The 25,706-nt window shown below is 33.7% G+C and overlaps 2 protein-coding genes across 2 annotated transcripts; one reads left to right on the forward strand and one right to left on the reverse strand.

The window, feature by feature from the left end:
* Positions 1-254: 254 nt before the first annotated feature.
* On the forward strand, positions 255-13,999 carry LOC119830911 (O-acyltransferase like protein-like). The gene is made up of 11 exons (XM_038354100.1): positions 255-378; positions 807-1,083; positions 1,314-1,441; positions 2,519-2,712; positions 3,544-3,658; positions 4,645-4,859; positions 5,728-5,856; positions 10,651-10,837; positions 11,961-12,103; positions 13,099-13,201; positions 13,926-13,999. Exons 1-11 carry the CDS (start codon positions 255-257, stop codon positions 13,997-13,999), a joined length of 1,689 nt encoding a protein of 562 aa, XP_038210028.1.
* Positions 14,000-15,127: 1,128 nt separating this feature from the next.
* On the reverse strand, positions 15,128-23,778 carry LOC119830912 (nose resistant to fluoxetine protein 6-like). Its single transcript, XM_038354101.1, has 12 exons — positions 23,655-23,778; positions 23,282-23,573; positions 22,756-22,766; positions 20,620-20,813; positions 20,076-20,190; positions 19,531-19,745; positions 18,985-19,103; positions 18,293-18,434; positions 17,401-17,587; positions 16,670-16,812; positions 15,938-15,953; positions 15,128-15,207 (listed from the first exon to the last, which is right to left on the reverse strand). The coding sequence occupies exons 1-12, from the start codon at positions 23,776-23,778 to the stop codon at positions 15,128-15,130; spliced, it is 1,638 nt and encodes a 545-aa protein (XP_038210029.1).
* Positions 23,779-25,706: the final 1,928 nt, after the last annotated feature.

Genomic DNA, 25,706 nt, shown 5'->3' on the forward strand with positions numbered 1-25,706 from the left:
GAACTTTGGTAATTGCCTGCGAAAATTAATACTGAAAATAATTTTCTGTCTATTACGTTTTTTATTCGTGGAAAGTCTGACTGTCTTAACGTGATATGAGTCATTTAGAAACCTCTATGATCTTCAGAGAATGGTTTTAATTTCGGAGGGTAGACGGAACACAGTGGAGATAAAAATCAAATTATCAGTACACATTTTAAACGATGGTTTCAGGTCAAAATTGTACACTCTTATAATCTTGATCCAGCACAGAAATGATAAGCTATAAGAGGAATTATATGAAGGCATTTGACACGCAATTATATAAAAGAGTTTTGGATCCAATAGAGTGTAATAAGCAATTGACCATATTATCCAATAGCACTTGGGCTTTACCGTGTAAGTTTTTCTACCATAAGATTTCAAATTTCTGATTATGATTTGTAAAGGGTACTTTTTTCTTGTCAGTTCTTGTCTGTGGAAACTTCTGAACTGATGGCATCTTAATTGCTTTGTGATATGGCTCTTCAATCGTCATCACGTTGGATAAATAAATATTTGACTTGATTTTGAAGTGAATCTATTGTGATTATTTAAATTTCATCAGGTAACTTGTAACCATAATATTATTTAACGTGAAAATGTGCTATAAATACCCTTTAATAAGCTTTACCTCTTTGTTTGTGTGTTTGTATGTAAACGACTTCTTTAGGCTCGATTTTGACCCACTTGAAATGGTCAGATTTGATTCAAACTTTGTAAACTTATCAAGGATCCGTGACAATACAATAATTTGATACGTATTTGTTGCTTTACGTTGATTTCAGTTCTGGATGCTACTGCCAAACCTCCGAGTGGTATCTTGACTTTGAACCTTCACGAATATGGAGACTACTTTGAATGCCTTGCAATAGATCATAGCATCGACGATGTGCACCTTCAAGGAAAGTACTGCATTGTCGGCGTGCCTCTAACTCAATATAATCTTGTTCAAACCATTCCTATGAAGTCAATGATTTCAAAATTCCCGCTTCCCGGTACCAAGCTACTTAATAATATGGTGCTACAGTTCGCTAATATTGCACAAGATGGTATGTCTAATAGGTGAGTACCATTGTTTTGATCTTTATAGTTGTGTTAGGAGCAAAATGTGATTTTGTAAGTGCAGCTAGTATCTATTAATTGTAGTAATGTAACACTAATGAAGATTTAAAAGCAATTTATAACCGTTTTACAAAGTTTATGAATCTGTAAGAGAACGGGACTCGATTTTTTTACTGTGATATCATTCAATGATTGTCCGAACTGTGAAATATGTATGGAAATATTTACAGCTCTTTTGCCAAGTATCCTTCGGCGAGAGTTAACCTCGGCGTATGTGTGCCGAGACCGTGCACGGTGCAAGAAGTGTACAGTTTTATAAACTCATCAATACCTCTGCCAAATATACCGTTTAAGGAGGGTTATTGTCGCTTGCCCAATGACAAACCCTATGCCACAGCGGACTATATCGCTGCGTAAGTAGATTACCATTTTTAATGAAACAATATAAAGAATAATCAATAAGAAAATCAGTAAAATTCTAACTGAATGATATTGCTTTTCGTATCGGGTCGGTTATTTTATGCAGATTGAACTGATTTTAAATTCCATCTATCAAAGCTTTGTTTGCCGTACCTTAAGTTATTTATATATTTTACAAATGGTTTTGTGATAAATTGTGTCAACGAATGAATAAAATCTTTCATGACACTCTTCTAATACATAGAACGTTTCTTTTTTGTTTTCCTTGCATTCAATAGTTGTGAATTTTTTTATGTGGTATCCCATTTAAATTAAAATGGCTGTTTTCCTTAACAGTTAACGAAATCATGCCTAAAAGTTAAAGTTTACATCATTACATCCATATCATCATCATTAACCCATACATGTACCCACTGCTGGAACACAAGCCTCCTATGAGGGTTCAGGCCATAATCCACCACGCTGGCCAAGTGCGTGTGGGCCACATATATATACAAAATTTATTTTCACAAAATAGAAATAACTTTTAAAAAGAATATAATATGATTACAATGCAAGCACCTAAATCGGTTTATGCTAGATAGCATTTTCCGTACGAAATATCTTCAAAATGTTATTATATTATTAAATTATTTCACAGAGGCGTCTTCGGGACTCTGTTCCTTTTAACTCTTTTGAGTACATGCTACGATTTGTTTCAAGTGTTTGTTCGAAAAAGAAGTAAGTTGGTTATTAATCGTACAAATTTATTATGAACTAGCTGTCCGGCCGGCTTCGCCCGTGGTACGTATATAGCCTATAGCCTTCCTCAATAAACGGGCTATCTAACACTGAAATAATTTTTCAAATCGAACCAGTAAGAAGTTCCTGAGATTTATAAATGAGAAATTTTGAAAGAGTAGAAAAAATTTGATCACGAGGCGGGATTCGAACTCACGGGTGGCCGAGATGCTATGATAAATTTTTTTCCATTCTTTCAAAATTTCTCAAAACTTAAGAAGTCAACTTCTTTCAGTGAAACCAAACCGCTTGCTTAGTGGTTTTTCCATATATAGCAACACAAGAAGCCTTCTCACCTTCCGCAGTGACAGTACCACCCTCGAATGCGTGGATGGTATACGAGCTCTCTCTATGTTATGGGTGATTTGCGGACACACATACATCGTTGGGTTTTTTCCAGCGATACATAATGGAATTGATACTATAAGGGTGCGATTTGGATTATTGATTTTTATCTAAATTAGCTATCTTTAGAAGTAAGGAAATAGATACATTGCGTATTTGTTTCTTTTTTAAATAATCTTTCGAGATAAGGCAGTTATTAGTTAGTATATTGAAAAGGGCATTATATCATTTTTTGAGTCATGAATCTGTTAGAATCATATTAGCTTTATCATATAGCTTTCAAAACGAGATTCAAATATGTTGATTTATCCTCGAGTCTTTGCCTTGTTGGAAATAAGCTAGCTTTCAAGAAGCAATCATAATATATTGATTTTTATAGAAACTAGTGTTAAGATGTGACTAGTACAATAAAATTATTATCATGATCATCATCAGGTCAAAGAACGGATAAAGGATATGAGGCTTCAAAATCACCTATCACGTTGATCAAGTGCGGGTTGGCAGATGTCCATGTAGAACTTTTCATTCTTGGACAGGCCGGTTTCCGCACGATATTTTCCGTCGCAGTTAGGTGTTGTGGATAATGTGGAGCTAAATTTAAATAGCTATTAATTTCTTGCACACTTATTTGGTCGAGACCGCGTTCCGACAGAAGTCCAAGGTGTCAGGACCTCGAGCTCAGGATACTGAGCCAACACGGCTCATGTATATATAGTTATATGTGTATAGTGAGAAATTAAAGACTTTTAACGGATTTCAAACGCCCTTTATTCATTATATTATTAACCCGACATTTCGAACACTTTGCAGCTAGTGTGGTCCGGGGAGACAGGTCAGTCTCCCCGTAGTTTCTAAATGTATAATGCTCGTGTAAAATCAAACATAAGAAAATACTATATATGTGTATATTTTCAGTGGTCAACTAAAACGATAAGTTCGTGGATACACGCTGCACCAATGATGGTAGACACATATTTTCTACTTTCTGGAATATTCTGTATTTATGGAAAGCCAGTCGATTATACAGCCAGTGAGTTAAATAATTTGAAAATTGAATTATTATAACCGGTGCTATAAACGTGATAGATACTTTTTCATTGTTTTAACTTGTTTCGCCTCGCAACGGAACGATTTGCAATGATGTCTGTATCTAGAGACAATTAGGAGACTAAAGAGGCAACTTTTTACTGGAGGAAAACATATAATTCCCCCATGGGAATAAAATGTTTTCTTTCACAGTCTTTACCCATGCAAAGCCGCGGGCGGAAAGCAATTTGTACCCTTTGACACTCAGCACTTTACATCTAAAGACTATATTGAGATAAGGACCTTCGTGTACAACTGTTTATGAGCGTTGCACGAATTATTGTGTAATATTTCACGTAAGATAACGTCAAATATGAATAACGTTATTTTGACCAGTGTAGTACGAATTTGGTTGTCCCGAGGGTGTTTTACCCTCACAGATTTATGCTAAGTTATGTTCAACGCATCGTCTTATAACTGAGTCGGGTAAAGGAGAGAAATCTGGAACACAGTATAATAATAAGACATGTAGAGACGATGGACAGTACGTTAAACGTTTTGTTGAAATTGGTATTATTAACTTATAACTTTGTGTTTTGATGTAAATCAGTGATTCATACATTCATAACTATTGTATTTTATTAGTAATAATATGACGTAATTACTGCTTGGGAAATGTTCTATTCCTCTATCCGTTACTCTTATATCCCACATTTAAATATTCAGTTGTCATGAGTTATATATTCTTCAAGTACCATTATAAAATAAAAAAAATCAATACCGGTAACATCACCAATACAGTAGTAATAGTTGAACGGTTCACATAGAAGATTCTTTGCTTTTATTGCTAGTTATATGTAATATTTATTTGGAAAACCTTTATAGCCCCCATAATGGCAACTAACAAATCACCTGCTATGATAATCAGTTACACACTGTCTTGTCTTTTTTTGTCAATGCCTGTTTATACATCTGTTTGAATTGTTCCAGAAAACTTCATTAAAAGCCTCCCGAAATTCTACATCTATCGCTACCTGAGGTTGTTTCCACTCCTCGCGGCAACAGTACTTCTCCAAGCGTCAGTTCTCAACTGGATAGCTGATGGTCCCAACTGGGTTGGAATGGCCCACGCAACTCAGCAGTGTAGAGAGTTGTGGTGGGCAACGTTGCTGCATATACAAAACCATTATACTTTGACGAGAAACGTAAGTGAATGTACAATGGACACATTTCTTTATATCGCAATTTTAGTAACCAACTCTCGTATTAAACTTACTCTATAGACTCTTTATTTTAAGAGATATCTAATGTTTTTTTTTTTGTATTTTTATTTATATTTATATATTGAGATAAGGACCTTAGTGTACAACTGTTTCTGATCCTTGCATGAATTATTGTGTAATATTTCACGTAAGATAATCTTTCGATTTCATTTATTATTGTAGCAGGGCAATTTTAGTAACCAACTCTCGTATTAAACTTACTCTACAGGCTTTTTATTTTAAGATATCTAATGTTGTTATTTTGATAACATATACATTGTAAAGTGAAACAAGACAATCATATGGTTTTGTAAGTGTGTTTATTAAGAGGAAAGCAACCCCAAATCGTGTGTCATAATCTACTTTATTGTTCTATTTTTCCCATTGAAACAACCATTAAAATATCCTCATTACCACATTTTTAAGGCTTCTCCTTTTTATTTAGAAATTAAAAACTTTTTAACAGCGAGCGTGGTGCTGGAGCGCGAGTGTGTTCGAAACGTCGGGTAATAATATAATGAATAAATCGCGTTTAAAATCCGTTAAAAAGTTTTAAATTTCTAAATGTATAATACTCGCGTAAAATTCTCCTTTTAATTCTTGTTCCTTCATATCCTACTTATTACACTAAATGCGCGAGTTTGTAAGGATGTGTGTGTTTGTTGCTCTTTCACGCAAAAACTACGAACCGATTGCAATGAACTTTGGTACGTAGATAGCTGGATAACTAGAATAACATATAGGCAACTTTTTATCACGTTATTCCTACGGGTTACGGACTTACGCGGGTGAAACCACGGGGCGCAGCTAGTTCTATATGCTGTTTTCTTCTTTCCAGTGTCTCATACACTCTTGGTACGTGGCAGTGGATACACAGCTTTACTTCCTCAGTCCAATTATAATCGTGTTTCTATTTGGCTCAGAATATATATCTTGGATTGTAATGGCGACAGCTTTGCTTGGTTCCGTCATTGCGTCCATTTCGTATTGCTTTGTTTACAAGTTTCCAGCGACGTTGATGAATGTTTGGTATGTTGCTAATCGATTACTATTATATATTGTAAATATTATATGAAGAAGTTTTTATATTAAGATAGTAGTAGTGCAGATATCATGCATAATAATGTGTTTCTCAAATGTACTGAGTGTCATTCTTTTTTGGCGCACGCAACCACACGTAATTTATACACATTTATGTTCTATTTCTCTTTTTTTCATAATTTTCTGTTTTTTTATGTAATTTGTGTGTGTTCAATTAAATGGTTTACTTTTTCTCTTCCTTCTGTCTATGTAATTGCCATATATAAATTGATGTTATTTTTTCAGTTAATATAGTTATATAAAGTATATATAATAATAAATACTATACAAGGTCGTTTTGTGGCAATAGAGAAATTTTTTTTTCTTCTTTAATTGTATCGGCTTGTCAAGGGTGTGGCTGTGGGGCAACATGAGATGAAAGAGTGGCTGGAACTCTGTGTTACAATTGATCTTCGTTGACCGTTTGCAGGTACTCGCAGACTCATCATGATTATTATCAGAAATATTACGCCCATACACCAGTACGGGCGGCGCCGTTTATCATTGGGATTATGGTTGGGCAACTTCTGAGATTACAGAAGGGGAGGAGCATGAGAATTCGTAAGGTAGTCCACAACACTTCTTACTATGCATCAAAATTAACATACAATTTATTAGTGTTATAACGTGGTTATGTAGTATTTTCTTGTGTTTGATTGTGCGCGAGTTTTATCTACACTAATATTATAAAGAGGAAAACTTTGTTTGTTTGTTTGTTTGGTTGTAATGAATAGGCTCATAAACTACTGGACCGATTTTAAAAACTCTTTCACCGTTCGAAAGCTACATTATCCACGAGTAACATAGACTATATTTTGTTTTGGAAAAAAAATAGAGTTCCGTAACATATCTTTATTGAAACATCCAAACCAGTATACCTATAAAGCTGAAGGGTTCGTTTGATATTATTTAAACTCAAATATATAACACCAATCACAATAATTCAGATATTCAACTGGACAGCTATATATTATAAAGCTGAAGAGTTTGTTCGTTTGTTTGTCTGAATGTGCTAATCTCAGGAACTACTGGTCCGTTTTGAATTCCTTCAGTTTTAGATGCCCTACAATAAAGGTATTGCGGGAGAATTTAGGCTTTATATGTACCACGGGCGAAGCCGGGGCGGACAGCTAGTACATTTATAAAGTTGAGACTTTTTAACGAAACATCTCAGTCTTCCCGTGACCACGCTCGCTGTATAGACTACAGGCCCATATAGAAAAAATTACGGGTCATTTGAACCACCAGGTGACCTATCTAGAATGATATAAGAGCATAAAATAATAAGATTCAGCACTATGCCGTCACTTGTAAGCTGTCCAATTGAGTGCAGGTGAGAATTCAAAAGTACAGGTAGAGTGAGTACATTTTGGTCACATATTTTTGTACGGCATTCTTACCACCGATAAGATCCATTAAAAATAATAAGAAAACGCGCAGTGCCGTAAAAAAATGGTGCGCCACAAAGTCGGATTTATTTTTTATTTTCCGACAATTTCCGGGCTAAATTTGGTCATTTGATTTTGTACGGCATCTGCGTCATACTATTTCAATACTGCTTCTAATCCATTATTCCGCTACGCCGTACAAAAATCATGCGACAAGGGGAGAAAATAGACGGTTGCAATCCCCTCTCTTTCCGTAGTCCAGGGGGAGATTTGACACAATATGAAATAAATTTATTTTAAAAGTATTTTATGCATAGATAATATTTTTTTGTGTTGTGTGCTTTTTCGTTGGTTCAAAGAGGAAAAAAAACTAAAAAAGAAAAAATCCATATAACGAAATATTTTTTTCAATTAAAAAAACACAAAGTTTATGTTTATTATACACACATTGTTACATGTCTGCTAATTTCAGTATCATAAGTACTCGCATATTTTTGGAGCGAATATAATCATAATATAATTATATATAATCATAATATAATATCTCTTTTTTAAAAGTACAAAAATGGATATTGCAATGAAGTCAAAATAATTTGGAGAGTTGGACGAACTATTTAAGCTATGAAGCTAGGGAACAATTTGTATCATTTTAGAAAAAATATATAAAAAGTATTCCTTAAAATTTTGTAATGAATCCACGGAATTTATTTATGTTCTAAAAAATTAAGGTCTCAAATATTTCAATTTACAAAAATGAAACTCACTCACTCAAGTGTTCGAAACGTTGGGTTGATAATATAATGAATAAATCGCGTTTAAAATCCGTTAAAAAGTTTTTAATTTCTAAATGAAACTCACTCATTCAATAATTTGCTCCTACAATGTATACCAACCTGGTACATTGTTTTGAGCACTATGTAAACAATTTTCCCAGTACTACATAATCTCTTGCCACTTCTACTGCCCTGGTACATTGTTTTGGGTTACGGGGTAGTTTGTAAACAACGGGCGTGGCTTGTGCAACTATCTCTTTCCTTTTTATATACAGTAAAACATTTCATAATGTCCCTATTTGCTGTGGACAATATAAAAATATCATATATTACACAAAATAAAAAGGTCAACACGGAAACGCCGTTTAAAGAAAGATAATGGCATTAAACATGATAATTTGAGTTTGCTACCACAATATAATATTTTCGATGTAAGATTGTCCATTTAATATTTATTATATGTAAGTATCATAAAAAGCATCATACAAAATATCTCAGAATTAAGCTATTATTATTCCAATAACTGTCTTCGCCTAAGCAGTCATTAATTACTAAGTGTTATCAGTGAGAGTGATTGTTAACTTCAATCCCCTTGAAAAGTTTTATCACGGACGTGGACAAAATGATTTTTTTGATAACACATCACATAAAAAAATACTATATCATGACTCAAATCTAAAATCACTACCCCACTTCCACCATACTAACACATGTAAGTACATATATTATGTTTTTATTTTCAATTTATTAATCGTAATAGAAGTCACGCGTAAACGCTATCTTTATTGACGAGACAACTACATAGACACATGTTTGTGCTGCATTGCACACAGCCAAGTAAGGGGAGGTTTTGCAACCTCCCTGTGAGGCATGTTTGCCTGGTACTTGATGTTTTGATTTTCAGTGCAACTACGAAACTGCCCTGATATGCTTGCTTGCTATGCTTTTTCCCTCTCTCGAAGAAGAAATAAATTAAAATAAGTTAGTTAGTGACATAATTACAAATCTCTTAATATATGAATTATATATAGTCTTCACAAATCCTTTCATAATTTCTACTAATCTAATAATTTACCTTGCTTGAGGAAAATTTGATAAGCTTATTAATTTAAAAAAGTTCGTTCAATTTAAAATTATCAAAAGTATTTTTTTTTTTTATTTAATAAGATGTCCCAGTTTTGTAGTTTTAAATAATATTTAACTTATGCGTCAATTTCTAAAATGCATTTTGTAAGTCGGTATAAAATGTGAATATTTTCTTTATTGCATCACAATAGATACAATTTTTCTGTGGATGCTTTCTGCTTCTATTACATTTCTGGGGCTTTCAAGGCCCTGGGTCATCTCTTTCTTTGTAACTATCAAAAACAACAAGGAAAAAGAAAATATACATTCATATTTATTGTGGAATAAAAAAACTACGTGGATGTAAGCTTATGGATAGTGGTTATAAACTTTAGATAGTGGTAAACATCGTGCATCATTCGTAGCCAAATCTGTGGCCAAGGGTGATTTTATAATCTCTTCGCCATGTATTCCCGCCTGGTACCTGATGTTTTGATTTAAACTGCAACTATACAATCGACCTTGCTTTCCCTATTTTATTATTTCCAGTAAATTGTATCGACGGTCTATAGCGAATATAATAAGAACAAAATAAAAGAAATGATAAATAATTTAATATTATATACATTTTATATTGTATTTCGTATACTTTTTTATGCATTATTATGAAAAAAAAAATCTCTACACCTTCTCTATGCAAACTATAATCACAATATAAATATATAATAAATGTGCGATACGAATGTAAATATATGAAATGTGGTACAATTTTTTTCATCACTCACATCACTCATCGATTTTAATACATAATACTATCGTAGCGAAGGGAGGTTTTACAATCTCCTTTCAATATATTCGCGCCTAGTACCCGATGTTTTGATTAAAATTGAAGCTATTGTAGTAACCTTGCTTTACCTGTCCGCTTTTATTTTGTTTCCAGTTTATTAATAAAAAAAGTATTATCTTCGATCAATACATTAGTATGGATGGACGAAATTTATTTAATAAAAAAACAACTAAACAAACAAATAACAGGAACTAATAAAGTAATTCACTTTTAATAAATCTAATTGGAATGTTTAATAGCCATAGACATCTTCCACAGATATTTATTTTTCTTACAAAAAAAAAAAAAAAATGATTTTTACACGCTTTTTATTAGCTTCACCTGTATGTTTGTTTGTAACCGACTTCTTTGGGCGCGATTTTGACCCACTTTAAACGGCCAGATTTCGTTCAAACTTTGTAGATTTATTGAGGACCGATGACAATACACTAATTTGATAAAATTTTTCCATTTTTCAATTTGCAAAATATGATAAAAGCGTGTTTTTTAGTTTTTTTAACTATTATAATATATTATTCTCTTGTGCTTTGTAATTCCGACATTACTCGAAAACTAATAAGGTTGAATTTATTACATTTTAGGTTTACGTCATCATCGCTTGGATAATGTCATTAGGATGGATGGTGTCTTGTGTGATTGCGATATTTAAAACGGTGAAGACGCCATACGAGCTCGACTATTTCGATATAACTTTGAACGCTATTATGAGACCATTGTGGGGTCTGGCTGTAGCTTGGATCATTTTTGCCTGCGTTTCCGGATATGGAGGTAAGAGATATACGAACAAATATAATTTTGTTTTGTAAAAGTAAATGGGACGTGGTGGCCATTCTACTTTTCAGTCAAATTTCCATTAAAATTTGTTTAGCCTTTTCGGAGATTACACCGGACAAATATAGATAGACAAGCAACATATTTGGCGATTAATTTCTATTTATCTAGACTAGCGATAAGTGGTAGTGGAGGGTTCGCGAAGTCGATCTCAGTAATGTGTAACATAAAAATGCATAGAACCACATTCTATGCTAATGATATTTTCCTTTTTTTTACCCTTTTCTGTCCTTTTCTGATTCCTCTCCTCAATCTTTTCTTAAACCCTTTCCAATTTATACGGCAATATATTTGTAGAGACGTAAGGTCTGCAATCGGACTAACGCACAAATGTTCATGGGCGGTGATAGCGCTTACCATTAGGCGGCCCACCAGCTCCATTGCCGACGAAGGCGAATTTCCAAATGCCCTTTCTTAATACTCATCTGTACTCTATAAAAAGCTAGATGCAAAAATTCAGGTCAAGCCATATGCTTAAATAAATATGAGCCAGTCAATAATACAGCCAATCTGCGAACATTTCCTATATCATAGGTTGTCTAACAGAGCTCACTTATTAGAGATAAGACCGTTTTTTTACAACAATCCTTATTGCTGTTTTTGGTGTACAATAAAGAATTTATAATTATATGATAGAATTATATGACTATGATAATATGATCCGGGGAAAATGCCACTTGCCTTTATATCTTATATCTTTAAACGAGCAATTCTTGTATATATATATAATTGGAATCTCGGAATCGGCTCCAACGATTTTCATGAAATTTAGTATATAGGGGGTTTCGGGGGCGATAAATCGATCTAGCTAGGATTCTTTTTTAAAAAATGTCATATTCGTGTTTTATTCGTGTTTTATCGACTTAAACTTACTTTTTTAACAAATAGGAGGCGTTTGAGTAGTCCCAATGTATTATGACTCTTCCTGACATCTATTGGCGAATAATAATACTTAAATATAATTTCAAAAAAACACAATTTATAAAAAAAAAAAAAAAAAATACCGAGCAATGATCGGTCATCCAGGTACTAATAATTAAAGCCATAATGGTACTCGTAGGTCCAGTAAACTGGTTTCTATCCTTGCCAGTTTGGAAATTCCCATCCCGAGTATCATACGCAGTATACTTGGTGCATTTTGAAGTGATGATATTGAAGGCAATGAGCGCACAGAAGACCAGATATTTCACTGACATTGAGACGGTAAGTTATTAACATTTTATTTAAACGTTAGTTTCCGCCCCGGCTTCACCCGTGGTACATATATAGACTAAAGCCTTCCTCAATAAATGGGCTATCTAAAACAGAAAGAATTTTTCAAATTGGACCAGTAGTTCCCGAAATTAGTGCGTTCAAACAAACTCTTCAGCTTTATAATACTAGTATAGATTAACCAGTTTTATTTTGGCGATGGGTTTTTAGTAGCTAAGTAATGAGCTGGTAATATTATATTGTAATATAGCCTTATAAACAATTATTAGAAGAACAACATTATTGTTGCCATTATAATCTTTTTCACAAATGTCGTTCAACGGAACTTAACCTGGAGATATCCAGCATAACACATTGCCTCTTCTCCGGGGTATCTATGCAAGCTTTCTCCACTATTGAAAATGTATGGCAGTGGTGGCTCAGTGGTGAGGACCTCGGACTTAAAATCTACAAGTCGGGGATGGAGACCAGGCGAGCGTGTAAAAATTGATTTTTCAATTTATCTGCGCATGTGTAACATCATCACTGCTCAAAACGGTGAAGGAAAACATCGTGTGGAAACCGGCATGTCCAAGAATTAATAGTTCGACGACATGTGACATCTACCGACCCGCACTTGGCCAGCATGGTGGCCTGAACCCTCAAAGGAGGCCTGTGTCCCAGCAGTTGGAACATATATGGGCTGATGATGATGATGATGATGATGAAAAATATATGTAAAAAAGGCTTGCTCCAACATAAAATTATCTTGCCCATAGATTATAATCTATAAGGGTTTAATACCGCTTTAAATTGTTAAGTATCTAAGCTGTATCTCTCATAATAACTTACCGTAGATAAGAAGTACATTATAGCAAAGATATTTTAGGGAATCTGTGTCTACTGACCAAGGCAGTTAGGACGAAAATCCAGCGACCAGTCCAATCGCAATAATGCTAAACAAATTTCTCATTCAGTTATAATAATTTCTTTGTGTTTTTTTTCAGATGTACCGTTGCGCATCAGACGTGGCTCTCTCTTTAACTATAGCATTCGTTTTATGCGTTCTAGTGGATGCACCGGTCAATAGATTTATGAGAATCGCTTTTGGTACAGTATTGTTTGAATTTTTGCTAAAAAAGTAAATTTTAAAACTTGCATCTGCGCCCCGCGGTTTCGTCCGCGTAAGTCCGTATCCCGTAAGAATATCGGGATAAAAAAATGGTTGCCTGTAAAGTCGGTTTTACGGGCAAAGATTTTACGTGACAACGTCTTTTTCTCGGTAGAATATTTATTGATATGAATATTATTAAATTGCTCAATAGGAACAAGGAATTGAATGAAAATAAGAATTGCACAAATTTTAACTACAGAAAATATATTTTGTTTACTAAAAAGACAGAGACAGAGACACAAGCACGCGCCGATTCAATGCGCCTAATTCTCTAGTGCTGCGCGCGCGGCGGACCGATCATAGTTCGGTGACTCATCGTAACGTTACCGGGCGTTACACTTTTTCATGAGTGACTGCGAGCCGCAACTTAATTTAAGACGTTGTCACGTCAAAATTGCCCATGTGTTAATCCAGTTGTCCAGTTATCTACGTTCCAAATTTCATTGCAAACGGTTCAGTAGTTTTCGTGTGAAAGGGTAGCAAACATACACACATCCATACAAACTTTCGCATTTATAATATTAATAGGATAACCTTCGCGAAACTCTTACCCTCACATGTTCAATGACTAATATCGAATTCAAGACTTTTGAAAATGTTGTGTTATATTTAATTTCGGAAACGTTTATTGCTTATTAACTATTATTTATCCTTTTACAGCATCCAAAGAGAGACCACAAGAGCCAACAGACGATTCTACTTTATCTTGTAATGAACGTAAAACAAAATTATAGCAAACATTGTCTTTTTCCTGTAAGAGTTGATTATGCAATAATCAAAAAATTCATATCGCTTTAGTATCGTTATTTGTATGAGAACTGTCGCTTGTCGTCGCGATTTGTTTCGTGGTACAAGACTTGTATGTTTTTAGCGACTGGTTTCAATATTAGATCTCAATCCAAAATCTACAGTTCACAATGGACAGTTCGTTGTACATCGCTTCCTTGTTTAACTGTGCACGAACGAGAAAGCGATCAAAAGTAACCATGTAATCAAAAACCTCATTTTGTATCAATTTATATAAATTGGTCATTCATGTTAATAAAAGTACATTTCTAGTTCGCGGGCAGCAATTTCTAGTTCTCACAATATCTGGTTTTCATTTTTTACTCAACTCTTACGTATATTATAAGTACGTCTTAAATAAACTGTTATTTCAAAACTTTGGTTTGCTTCAGTGATTCCTTTTACCGAAATTCATATGGTAACCAAGAATGGGAGTAAATTTACAAAAGGTTTTATTTCTATACGTATCAAGATGTAAGCATAGTAAATAGTGCTTTAAAATTGTGAGGATGGTTTATATAATTTCAAACACGCTTTTACGTGTAACCGATTCGTTTAGATTTTATTATAATCTATTTGAAAGGGACAGATTTAATTCAAACTTAGTACACTGATAAAGAAAATATAATAATTTCATAAGTCTGTCAAGGATCGGTGAAAATATAATCATTCTTCTTGAGTTAGTTTTATTGTCCTGATTAAGGTTGACAGGATAAATAATTTCCCTACACAGAGTATAGGACTCTAAAAATGTAGTGGATTCTATAATTAATGCGTGTTTCCATAGGTTTTATAAACTACATATCTAGGTTTTTATTTAATTATTAAATACTAATAATGCGATTTTTACGCGTTTGAAAGACTAGAATTAAAAATACAAGTATATTTTATTAGAAGGATATGCAATACATTTAGTGAAATAAAATAGATTATTAAAAGTACCATACCATAATAGTGAATGATAATGTTATTTCATTACAAACGTTCATTACCGAGTTACGTTAAGAAATCCCAATTAAAATCAGTTGAAAGTGAATTACTTTATTATCAAAACATATTAATTATTATCCTTTTCACTATCTGCTTTTATCTTCACTGCTGAAATCTTCATCTTTAGCCGCGCTATCTTGTGGCTTCTTTTCGGGTCGTAGACGCACTGTAAAACATTTTGTGTGAAATAAATACAACATTAATAGTAACATAAAGCCCCAAAAGATACTGGTAAAATATGTATAAATTGTACGCAAATCGGATGATGCATGCATACATATAATAAATGTATTTTTTTTCCTTCAAATCAAAAATATAAATAAGTCAATATTACTTTATATTCAGCATCTGAAGTTAAAATCATAGTTTATTATAACCTTATTCTCGAAACGCAGTCTAATATATTACTTTTTGATTATCTTTATCTATGTTTCTATGTAACCGACGTCTCTAAACTTGATTTTGATTGTTTCTAACTATGTACATACACTTAAAAAGAACCGGTGACAGTATAATAATTTCATTTTATCTACAGATTTCTATTATATACAGATTTGGTTATACCTTGGAAAGTGAGTGGTCAAAACTGGTGCCTCCCGTTGGTTAAAAATAATTGTTTAGTTTTTTTACTACAATTATTATTACCGCCAGAGAAGGCGGTTTTGTCAAGCCCTTAATATCTAAAGCTATACAAGATAAGCGATACATATTTTAAGATGTTATCGTATATCGTCTATATCGATCTATATTCGAATTAAGTGATGGAACTCGTATGATATATGATTACTATTGATTCTAATTATACTCACTGAACATAAATTTTACTAAAGTGGATGCTGGAGCGTCAATAAAAACGCACATAATAAAACTTATTATTAAAGAAACCATAGTGATACCGGCTATTTCATACACCTGAAAAAAAAGACATGTTTTGGTTAATGCGTAAAGGAACGGAATTTCTATAATACTAAATACATATGGATGTCAAATTGGATAAAACCTACATTGCCTATCTCCAAATGAATAGTGTAATAATTCTTGAATTAGCTAATTTAATAACATTCGGAAAATCGCTTCTAAATGAAGCACTACATAAGCTGACTCCTTCTGTGAAAGTACATGGGCGGCGGTGATTGCGTACCATCAGGCGAACGACCAGGTCAGTTACCCGCCCCGACATCAAAAAGGTTGCAAAAATCGTTAGATAATAATGTAATTCGCGATATTTTGATCCATATCATTATTTCAAAACTAGCTGCGCCCCGCGGTTTCACCCGCGTAAGTCCGTATCCCTTAAGAATATCAGGATAAAAAGTTGCCTATATGTTATTCCAGTTATCCAGCTGTCTACGTACCAAATTTCATTGCAATCGGTTCAGAAGTTTTTGCGTCAAAGAGCAACAAACACACACATCCTTACAAACTTTCGCATTTATAATATTAGTAGGATAGATGTTCTCCGATTCTCAGGCCTACCCGACGAACACACTAATTTCATGACAATCGTTCCAGCCGTTATGGAAGAGTATTGTAACTAAGAAGACATGAGAATGAGAGACACGAGAAGAGAGTTTTTCTTATGAATAAAACTATATGAATGAACATCGATAAAATATGAACTAGCTCACCATTTCCAGTTCAGTGAAATACTGTAGCTTCACAGTAGAACTTTTCATTATTTGTAATATTTGCAAATGCGACAAGTACACCGCATACGACAGTCGGGCTGGTAGCTTCCACAGCGGTAACGATAGGAACCAGTTGATCGGTCCTGAAAGTTATTAAACTGACCGATGCCCACAAAATACGCTCGTGTGGTCAAAATAAATTGTCATGGTCCAAATGTCATTCCATCATTACTCGCAAGTGATTGAGTAATGAGTTGTTTTAGTACAATTTAGACTATATATATTCAATTTTATGTTTCTTTGAATACAAATAGAAAGGAAAAAAGGCGGCTGGCGTGAAATAGTAGCTACTTTGTTTTGTTTGTTGAGTCAGAGTCAGAGGCCTCTTCTTACCCTTTCCAGTCCTTTCCTCAATTCCCCTTATTACTTCTTTCTCTATCCCACGCCTATTAAGATTAGCATTATATTTGCACCTTTTTCTGCAAAAAACGCACTCTGCAAATGTTCATGGGCGGATATCCCATTTGCCGACTATGATATAAGGCGGTGTAAGCGTTTACCACCAGGTGACCCGCCAGTCCCTTTGCAGGCTATGAAATAAAACAGGTAATTCTATATTTAGTACACGTGCAAGACCAGTTGTTTTCGTTATTTTATGTGTTAATGTTCTGTATGTGTACTGCGGGTATCCGGATAAATAAAATAAAAAAAAAATCTATACAATTCCTTACCACCATAACCATGAACACATGCTAGTACCATCCAACATATTGAAGTACCCCATAATCCTCTCATAACAGAGTTCAAAATCGCATCAAACCAACTGAACTCATAAGGTATTTGGACCGTTTCATAGATAGCAAAGACACAGTATGCCATGCTAGCAAACGCTGTTATCCAAAGAGCTATAGCGTATTTCTAAAAGAAAAAGTTTTTAATTGATTAATTAATATGTCCAGTAGCTATTAAATTAGGATTAATTCTTAAATCAAATTGAAATAACGATTGTATTATTATGAATTTCATAATATTGTGCCAATGTTGGATATTGTCGAATTATACCTACATTTTTATAGACAAGTGAATATTAACAGAAACGTAGAATTCACTATATCGACCAATCAAAAACCTATTTCCGTCAAGAGATATAAATAAAAATAGGACTTATAGATAATGAGAAACAGAATAATAAAAAAAAAACTCAAATCGTATAAAACAGCACAAAACTAACAGTAACAAAAAAGGTTTCCCCACTAGCAACACAGAAATCATCTTCTAATACATAAAATTCTCTTGTCACAGTGTCTGCAACGGCTGGACCTATTTTAATGAGATTTGTGTCCACATCAGGTAAGTTTGAATCACTTATCATCTATTTTCGTTTCCCTAAGTGGTATGCATAAAGCTGAACACAATTTACCTTTAATTTTTAGTTTTATAGCATTGAAATGCTTTATAAATGAGAAATTTTTGAAAGAATAGAAAAAATTTGATCACGAGGCAGGATTCGAACCTGCGTATCTTGCATAACCGTAGCAACAATTTACCTTGTCAACTTGTATATAACATATTTTAACTTGTATTAAAAGGATATATCTAAGCTTTTAGACCACTTTTCAGCACACTTACCATGGGTATTTCAATTCTCTTTCCGCGACGTTGCTTCAAAACATAACCAAATAATATACCCATAACAAAAGGAGAGGCACGAGTCGCAGTGTTCAAATAAAAATCTTGGAAGAAGTTCGCGAAAGATTCACAATAGCTGTAAAGTTAATCTATATATATAAAACTGACTGACTGACTGACTGACATAGTGATCTATGTACGCAAAGCCCAAAGCACTGGACATATCGGGCTAAAATGTTGCATGCAGATAGATGTTATGACGTAGACATTTGCTAAGAAAGGATCTTGTTGAATTCTACCCAAGTGGATAAAATAGGGGATGAAAGTTTGCAACACGAAAATTTATTAGGACCGTGCAGGTGAAGCTGCGGGCAATAGCTAATCCTCAAATATGTAGGTTTTTTGATATCTTTATATCAATAAATATTTTCTTCTTTTCCGCTATCCCTAGACCTTCTCACATTTCCTTTCCAACCAGGTTGCCTGGCAGAGATGGCTGTGTAGCAATAAGGCCGCCTTTATAATATATTGCTAAGTACTTTGTATAAGATTTAGTTGTATATAAGAAAATGGCACTGTGAAATTATAACGTTTCAGATTAACACAATACTTACAAAGCATTCATAAGCGCAGATGGAAACTTATATTTAAACACATATACAGCAACTATAATCATAGATGCCAACCCAACAGTGGTTAAGGTAATCCAGGCGACCAACGAAGACCCCAGAAGGAACACTATTATAAAAGGACTCAGCAAATATAGTTGAGTATCCACTGCTATATACCAAGATTGGAAGACGCACTGTGATAACAGAAACAAATTAAGACACGTATCAATTTAGAATTTAATTTAATTATAAATTTATTAAGCCTTTTTGCTTTTTATGTTTTTTTTAATAAACCTGATCACGAACAGACTAAGATAAGTTTCAAAACATTATGATTTCAGAAAAAAATTATTGCATGGATTAGAATTTTCATTTAATTACGTATTGGATGTTGGTAATGTGGTTTTGATGATTGATGAAAAAATATTTGTCATTTTATAAACAGAGTCAAACATAATTTATAAGTATTGTAATTGAATGATCATAATATTCAATATAATTCCATCCTAATTTAAATCTGTTTCCGATCCAAACAGTATAAATATGAAAGTTCAGGAAACATTTACGGTTTTATTGTGAAAATTGTTCGAACGATATGAAATATTCTGGAATATAACTTACGAGAGCTAATGGTCGATAATAGTTCTGTATGTGCAACAAGGTGGTCCACCAGCGCTGTCTACAGAATTCCGTAGCCATGGCCATTTTGTCCCAGTCGGGGCCGTCAGAGATCCAGATCATAATCGATGACTGGAAGAGAACTATTGTGGCCAAGAGAGGGAGCATCCGCAGGATCCGATAGAGGTAGAATACGGGGATGAACTTCACAAATTGTTCTAGATGGCAAGACAATTGATTTAAGACATTGAGACTTTGAGTTTGTGAAACGGATATTTCAATTATGTAAAATATGAAGATTTTTAACCGACTTTAAAAAGAAGTTTATCAATTTGACGGATTTTCTGTGTTTCTTATCACATAACTTTTTAGGAGGCTAACGGATGTTTCTTTTTTATTTAAAAGCTGCTTCGGTGCCAGCCTTGCAGTTCCCTTTAATTTCGGTCTTGCTAGGAATTTATATTATTGCACTTTATGTCGGCATTTGAGTTGAAATGTTAAGGATTATTAATTAAATCAATTCAATAGAACCAAGGAATAGAACTAACTTGTGGTTATATTGTCTGGTATGACGTATATGCATAATATTCCGCTGAGAGCGAAAAATGTATCCACAACGATGGGGCACGCTGATATCCATGTACTGGTAAAATATGACGTCCACTAAAAATATAAATCCTTAAGAGAGTATCCTAAACTATTAGTATGAAGGCATCTTAATTTAAAAATACGGTAATTTATATTTACACATTAAAACTAATTCAAAAAATTTGCGTAAAATTTTATGTTGGCACCGATTTCTATAAAACACAAACTTCCCATGCGTTGTATTCCTCTTTATTCCATTACTAGTTGTACCCGCGGCGTCTGTGGCTAATCTAGACTATAATCTATCTCTGTACCAAATTTCATGCATATGCAATTAGCCGTTTTTGCGTGAAAGAGTAAATAACTTCCATGCGTATAAGTATGGCCATCCATACTAAGTATGGATATCTTTACACTTTAGTATACTTTAGTTTACACTTAGTTTCGCGTTTACAATATTAGAAGAATATGTCAAATTTACCGGACTTTATACACGCCAATTACCTGTATAACATATGACATATTGTGCGGAGGCGACATAAACGTAAATATGTACGTGTGTCCACATAAAACCCATAGCATCGATAACGTTCGAATACCATCAACACACTCTAAAGCATATTTATGTGTTTGGAAATTGACCAAACGTCTCGTATTTGTGTAAATTGAGAAACTGGTGTAGATTCGACTGATGTCTTCTGAAAATTTATAAAAGGCAATTTCAAACTGGTATAATATTTTTTGATGTCATAGCGGGCAGCTAAGCTGATGGTTTGCGTGATGGTATGCGATCACCAGCGCCCATGAACTTTCACTGAGGTAGGGTTCTGCGAATGCGCTGCCCACTTTTAAGGGGTAAGGGATTAGAAAGGATGGACGACAGGAAGAAGGAATGGACTGGGAAGGGAGCGGAAAAGGAAACAGGCCAGATAATTAAGAGCAGTGGTGGCTCAGTGGTGAAAACCTCAGACTTTAAAATCGATCAGTAGGGGTCCGAGACCGCACTAGCGTGGAGGGAATAAAATGATTTTTCAATTTATCGGCACATGTGGATAACATCACCACTACTTAAAACGGTGAAGGAAAACATCGTGAGGAAACCGGTATGTCCAAGAATCAAAAGTTCGACGACATGTGACATCTGCAACCCACGGTGGATTATGACCTGAACCCTAATAGGAGGCCTGTGTCCCAGCTGTGGAAACATACATGGGCTGATGATGAATTATAATTTAGGTGTTAACTTCATCAGTGTTAAAAACTATGACCAAATAACATTTTCGATAGCAATAGCAATAAACAGAATACAAGCAAGAAGCACTTAAATAACCTAAATATAAAATACATACTTTTCTTTCGAATAAACACTTGATATAAATCATAAGACGTACTCAGGAGAGTCAGAAAAAGAAGTATACCGAAGATGCCACTGTAAAGAAAATATTTATTTATTAAAATATCTACTAGTTTTATAAGATTGGTTAAATCTGGTGTTATAATTAGGGAATGTCATTTGTCAAGTAAGTGAAACAACACTTTCGCTCTTGTCTCAAAGCCGAATACTGCCTCGCTCTTAGCATTAAGATATTGATTAATTCATATAAATAATCACAAAAATTATTCCTTTATTTCTATGTATTTTTAATTGACTCCGAAAAAGACTACAACATATCAACTGTAATTTTTTATATTTGTTACCTAATAACTATTTACAGGGCGAACTGATTTTTATGGTTCTTCATATTCAAAAGCTGTTGTTGAATGAATTATATGCATTGTAATAATTGAAATCCTACCAATACAAATGAATTTGTAGGAGAGATATCTAAAAATACTAGCTGTCCCCCGTGGTTTCATCCGCCTAAGTCCGTATCCCGTAGGAATATCGGGATAAAAAGTGGCTTATATATTATTCCAGTTGTCCAGCTATCTAAGTACCAAATTTCATTGCAATCGGTTCAGTAGTTTTTGCGTGAAAGAGCAACAAACACACAGACATCCTTAAACACTTTCACATTTATAACATTAGTAGAACTAATGTAGGTAACTAGGTAATCAATAAACTATATGAAAATGGGAGAGAAATAAATAAGTATTATGTGGCAATACAGTCCTTTCAGAATGTACTCTATGATATAGAGTAAAGAGTTCATATTAAGTGCGTTGGGTAACAGGCCATGCAATGATTTATATTCCTTGATAGGCTGGTCTCTATTCTACCATGGACCGCTCTAGTTGTGTGTACTGATTCATCCAATTCTATTTCAATCCTGACTTTTATTTATTTGAATGCGTAAATCTCGACCAATTCGGCTATTTTTTTTCGATAAAATAGAAAAATCCATACACCTTAAACGATTATGGTAATTCCACATAAAATCATAAGATTGCACATAACATTTTAAAGTTAGTAACAATCGATGTTTTAAACAATGATAAATAAAAATGTTTTCAAAACTTACAATGCTATATAATCAGCAGTAATATAGGGTTTGTCATTGGGAAGTCGACAGAAACTTTCGACATACGTCAACTTTGGCATTAAAAGAGGCGAATTAATGAAGTTTTCGATCTGTTTAACCGTGCAAACCTTTGGAACACACACGCCGAGTTTCATAGATGCTGAAAGTATTGTATTACCTGCAATATCCCTGAAAGCAGACTAAGTTTATGAAATTAACGTAAAACAGCGTTAAACCCTAATAATATAAAGGTAATTGCTTCCAAACTTCTCGGAATTCAGAGACCTTGAAGGTCTCTGAAGTCCGAGAGAGAAGCTTCCTATATTTTAAGAGAACCTTCCTATATTTTAAAAGATCGATATCCCTAGCGCTGCGGGTGCATATGGGTGGCATACCTTATTTTGTACATGCAAAAAAAGGTATAGGGTACAGGGATCACCCAATAGTAAATACTATACATTCATACAACTCCAGACTATGGAATTAGCAAATTGTATTTAATGCCGCGTCACGAGTATAATAAGACTTTAGTAAGAAAATGGTTTACATGCAGTGTAGTTTTATTTAGTTATAAGGTATTATTTATTTTAATTGATTAGAATTTGATATGACAAACCAAAGTTTGAATCCAGTTTTTAGGATAACGATATTTTATTATTTCAATAAGTAGTTTAATAAAAATTATCGATAATACATTAACTTACTTCACCACAGGCGAATTTTCTACATTCTGAAACAGAGATCTGAAATAAATCACCAACTGCTCCGGCAGCAGATCTAGAATATCGTTGGTTGTGAATTTCGGCATCTGGCTTTTCCAATACATGTTTAATTTGCTCGATTTCTGTGTGAATGGTATGTTGATCACACAGAACTTTCCCTGTATGTGCATATCATGCACCGAATGGTCTATGGCGAGGCACTCATAGTAATCCCCGTAATCAGCTAGATTTAGGGATAACAGGCCACTTGGTATTTTAGCGCTTGCGTCTAGAACTGCAACAAATATATCATTGATATTATTATAATATGTTCTATTATGGGTACGTATTTTTATTGTTAGTCAATTATACTTACATTGCAACACCAAAGAGCTGTTCGACAAATAACTCAATTGCTTTTGACATTCCTTAGGGTCCAGCACCCTTTCGTATAGTTCTGTATCAAATACATTTTGAGGATTTATCTGCAGCACGTCCATGATTCAAGGTTTCTAGTACATAATCTGTAAAAGATAGATTAGATATAAAGCAATCTAAATAACTATGAACATCATCATCATCATCAGGCCATATTATTGATCCTATTGTAGGGCTTAAATAGGAGTTCAGGTCATATTCCACCACCACGTTGGCAGACGTCACGTGTAGTTAACTAATTCATTTTTGAATATGTAGGTTTCCTTGCAACGTGTTTTTTTTTATTGTTTTTAATTGTGGAGATGTCACCTCTTCTTCATTGAGGAGTAAATAAAAAGATACTGTGTCTTTTCGGGGAAAAACAGGGCCCGTGGGATTTTTACCCACTGAAACCTCCTCAGTGGCCGATCCCTAAACATATTAGCAGAAACCCTGGGGTCTTCCAAGGAACGCACGTAAATAATATCATTTTAAGAATAAAGAATTGCATATTAAAGAAGTATACAGAATAAATAATGAAAAATTTTTTATTGTTAACTTTTTTTAAAAACATATAAATAAAAATACGAATAGAATTAAAATCCTTAATTAGTAAAAAATTGTATAATCACCTGTGTGCCCTTCGAATATTATATTAGAAATGAAGAATAATTACTAAAATAATTAATGCACTTTTATGATACACGACTGTATTTTAAAGAAATCGTGATATATAAATTAACAATTAAGTCGTAAGATATTTTAGCCTTCGTTTTTACTTGCGTCTTATTGGGAAAAAATTGCCCCTGTATAGATATATAGGTAATATTTTGTGTATATATGTGTGAAGAATTATGTTTGAACGTTTATTCGTTTGCTGTGAAGGATCATAGGGAGGGAAAGGGGTCATGTGTTTAATTATATCCGTAATATAATGTACATACATGTATAGAGTACTCAGGGATCATGAGCATACCATACGGTTAAAAACGGTAGTTTCTGAGGTCGACCCGTTTAAGCAAAGAAAGTCTTCTTTACAATATACTAGCTTTTGCCCCCGACTTCGCGCGCGTTAAATTATAAGTAATTTGATAGATGTTATAATACATATAAACCTACTCTATCTATATATAAAATATTTAAAGATTTAAGTATACATGGGGTCAAAGCAAGCGATTTGTTTTATACTATATAGTTATGATGTTTCAACGAATTTGATTTAAAAGTTTTCGTTTTTCTAAACGTTTTAATAATACGAAAATGTTCATACATAAATTAAAAATTTGTCATATTGGCCAAGAACCAACGGACACTTCATCTTTCTTTACTTGTATTATTTGAATTGTACTTTGAGTTAGTAACTAAAGTAATTTCCATATGATTATTACATGACATTTTGAGTATTTCTCGACCATTTATAATAATATATCCAATGCAATATCTTTTGATACATTTTTATAATAACGACAACACAACAAGCATCAGACGTCATATGAAAATCTAGTTTAAGATAGTATAGATGGCATAGCTATATTTTATCATTATATCTATATTTATAATATGTATAAATTTTTCGTGTCACAATGTTCGTTACCATAGTCCTCCGAAACTGGACCACTTCTCATGAAATTTTCTGTGCATGTCGGGTAGGTCTGAGAATCGGCCAACGTGTACTTTTCATACCCCTAAATGATAAGAGTAAGGCACCAGAGCGTTTTCCGGGTTAGTTAATATAGCTATTTGTCACATTTATTTTCATTTCTTAAATCTATGTATCCTATGTGTAAGTTTAATGTAAAAGGTGTTGGATTACCATAAAAAAAATAAAAAAATAAAATGAAAATGAACATAAGATGATACTTGAAGAGGACATCTGAATGGGAATATCAATAGCATCTTTACTAATATTGCAAATGCGAAAGTGTGTTTAGTTTTTTCTTCGTTCTTTCACATCGTTAGTTAAGGAGACTAGAGAGTAGTATGAGGTGCTTTTTCCCGCTGTGAAACATCT

The sequence above is a fragment of the Zerene cesonia genome, chromosome 12 (genome assembly GCF_012273895.1).
Source record: "Zerene cesonia ecotype Mississippi chromosome 12, Zerene_cesonia_1.1, whole genome shotgun sequence".
Taxonomy (NCBI): Eukaryota; Metazoa; Arthropoda; class Insecta; order Lepidoptera; family Pieridae; genus Zerene; species Zerene cesonia.

Coding starts and splice junctions, on each gene's coding strand:
- LOC119830911 (XM_038354100.1), top strand. CDS start 255: ATGATAAGCTATAAGAGGAATTATATGAAGGCATTTGACACGCAATTA. Junction 4,860..5,727: donor ATTATACTTTGACGAGAAAC/GTAAGTGAATGT, acceptor GGGCGCAGCTAG/TTCTATATGCTGTTTTCTTC. Junction 5,857..10,650: donor CAGAATATATATCTTGGATT/GTAATGGCGACA, acceptor ATTACATTTTAG/GTTTACGTCATCATCGCTTG.
- LOC119830912 (XM_038354101.1), bottom strand. CDS start 23,778: ATGGACGTGCTGCAGATAAATCCTCAAAATGTATTTGATACAGAACTA. Junction 23,574..23,654: donor CAGCTCTTTGGTGTTGCAAT/GTAAGTATAATT, acceptor TATTTGTTGCAG/TTCTAGACGCAAGCGCTAAA. Junction 16,813..17,400: donor ATGTGTTCATGGTTATGGTG/GTAAGGAATTGT, acceptor AATAACTTTCAG/GACCGATCAACTGGTTCCTA.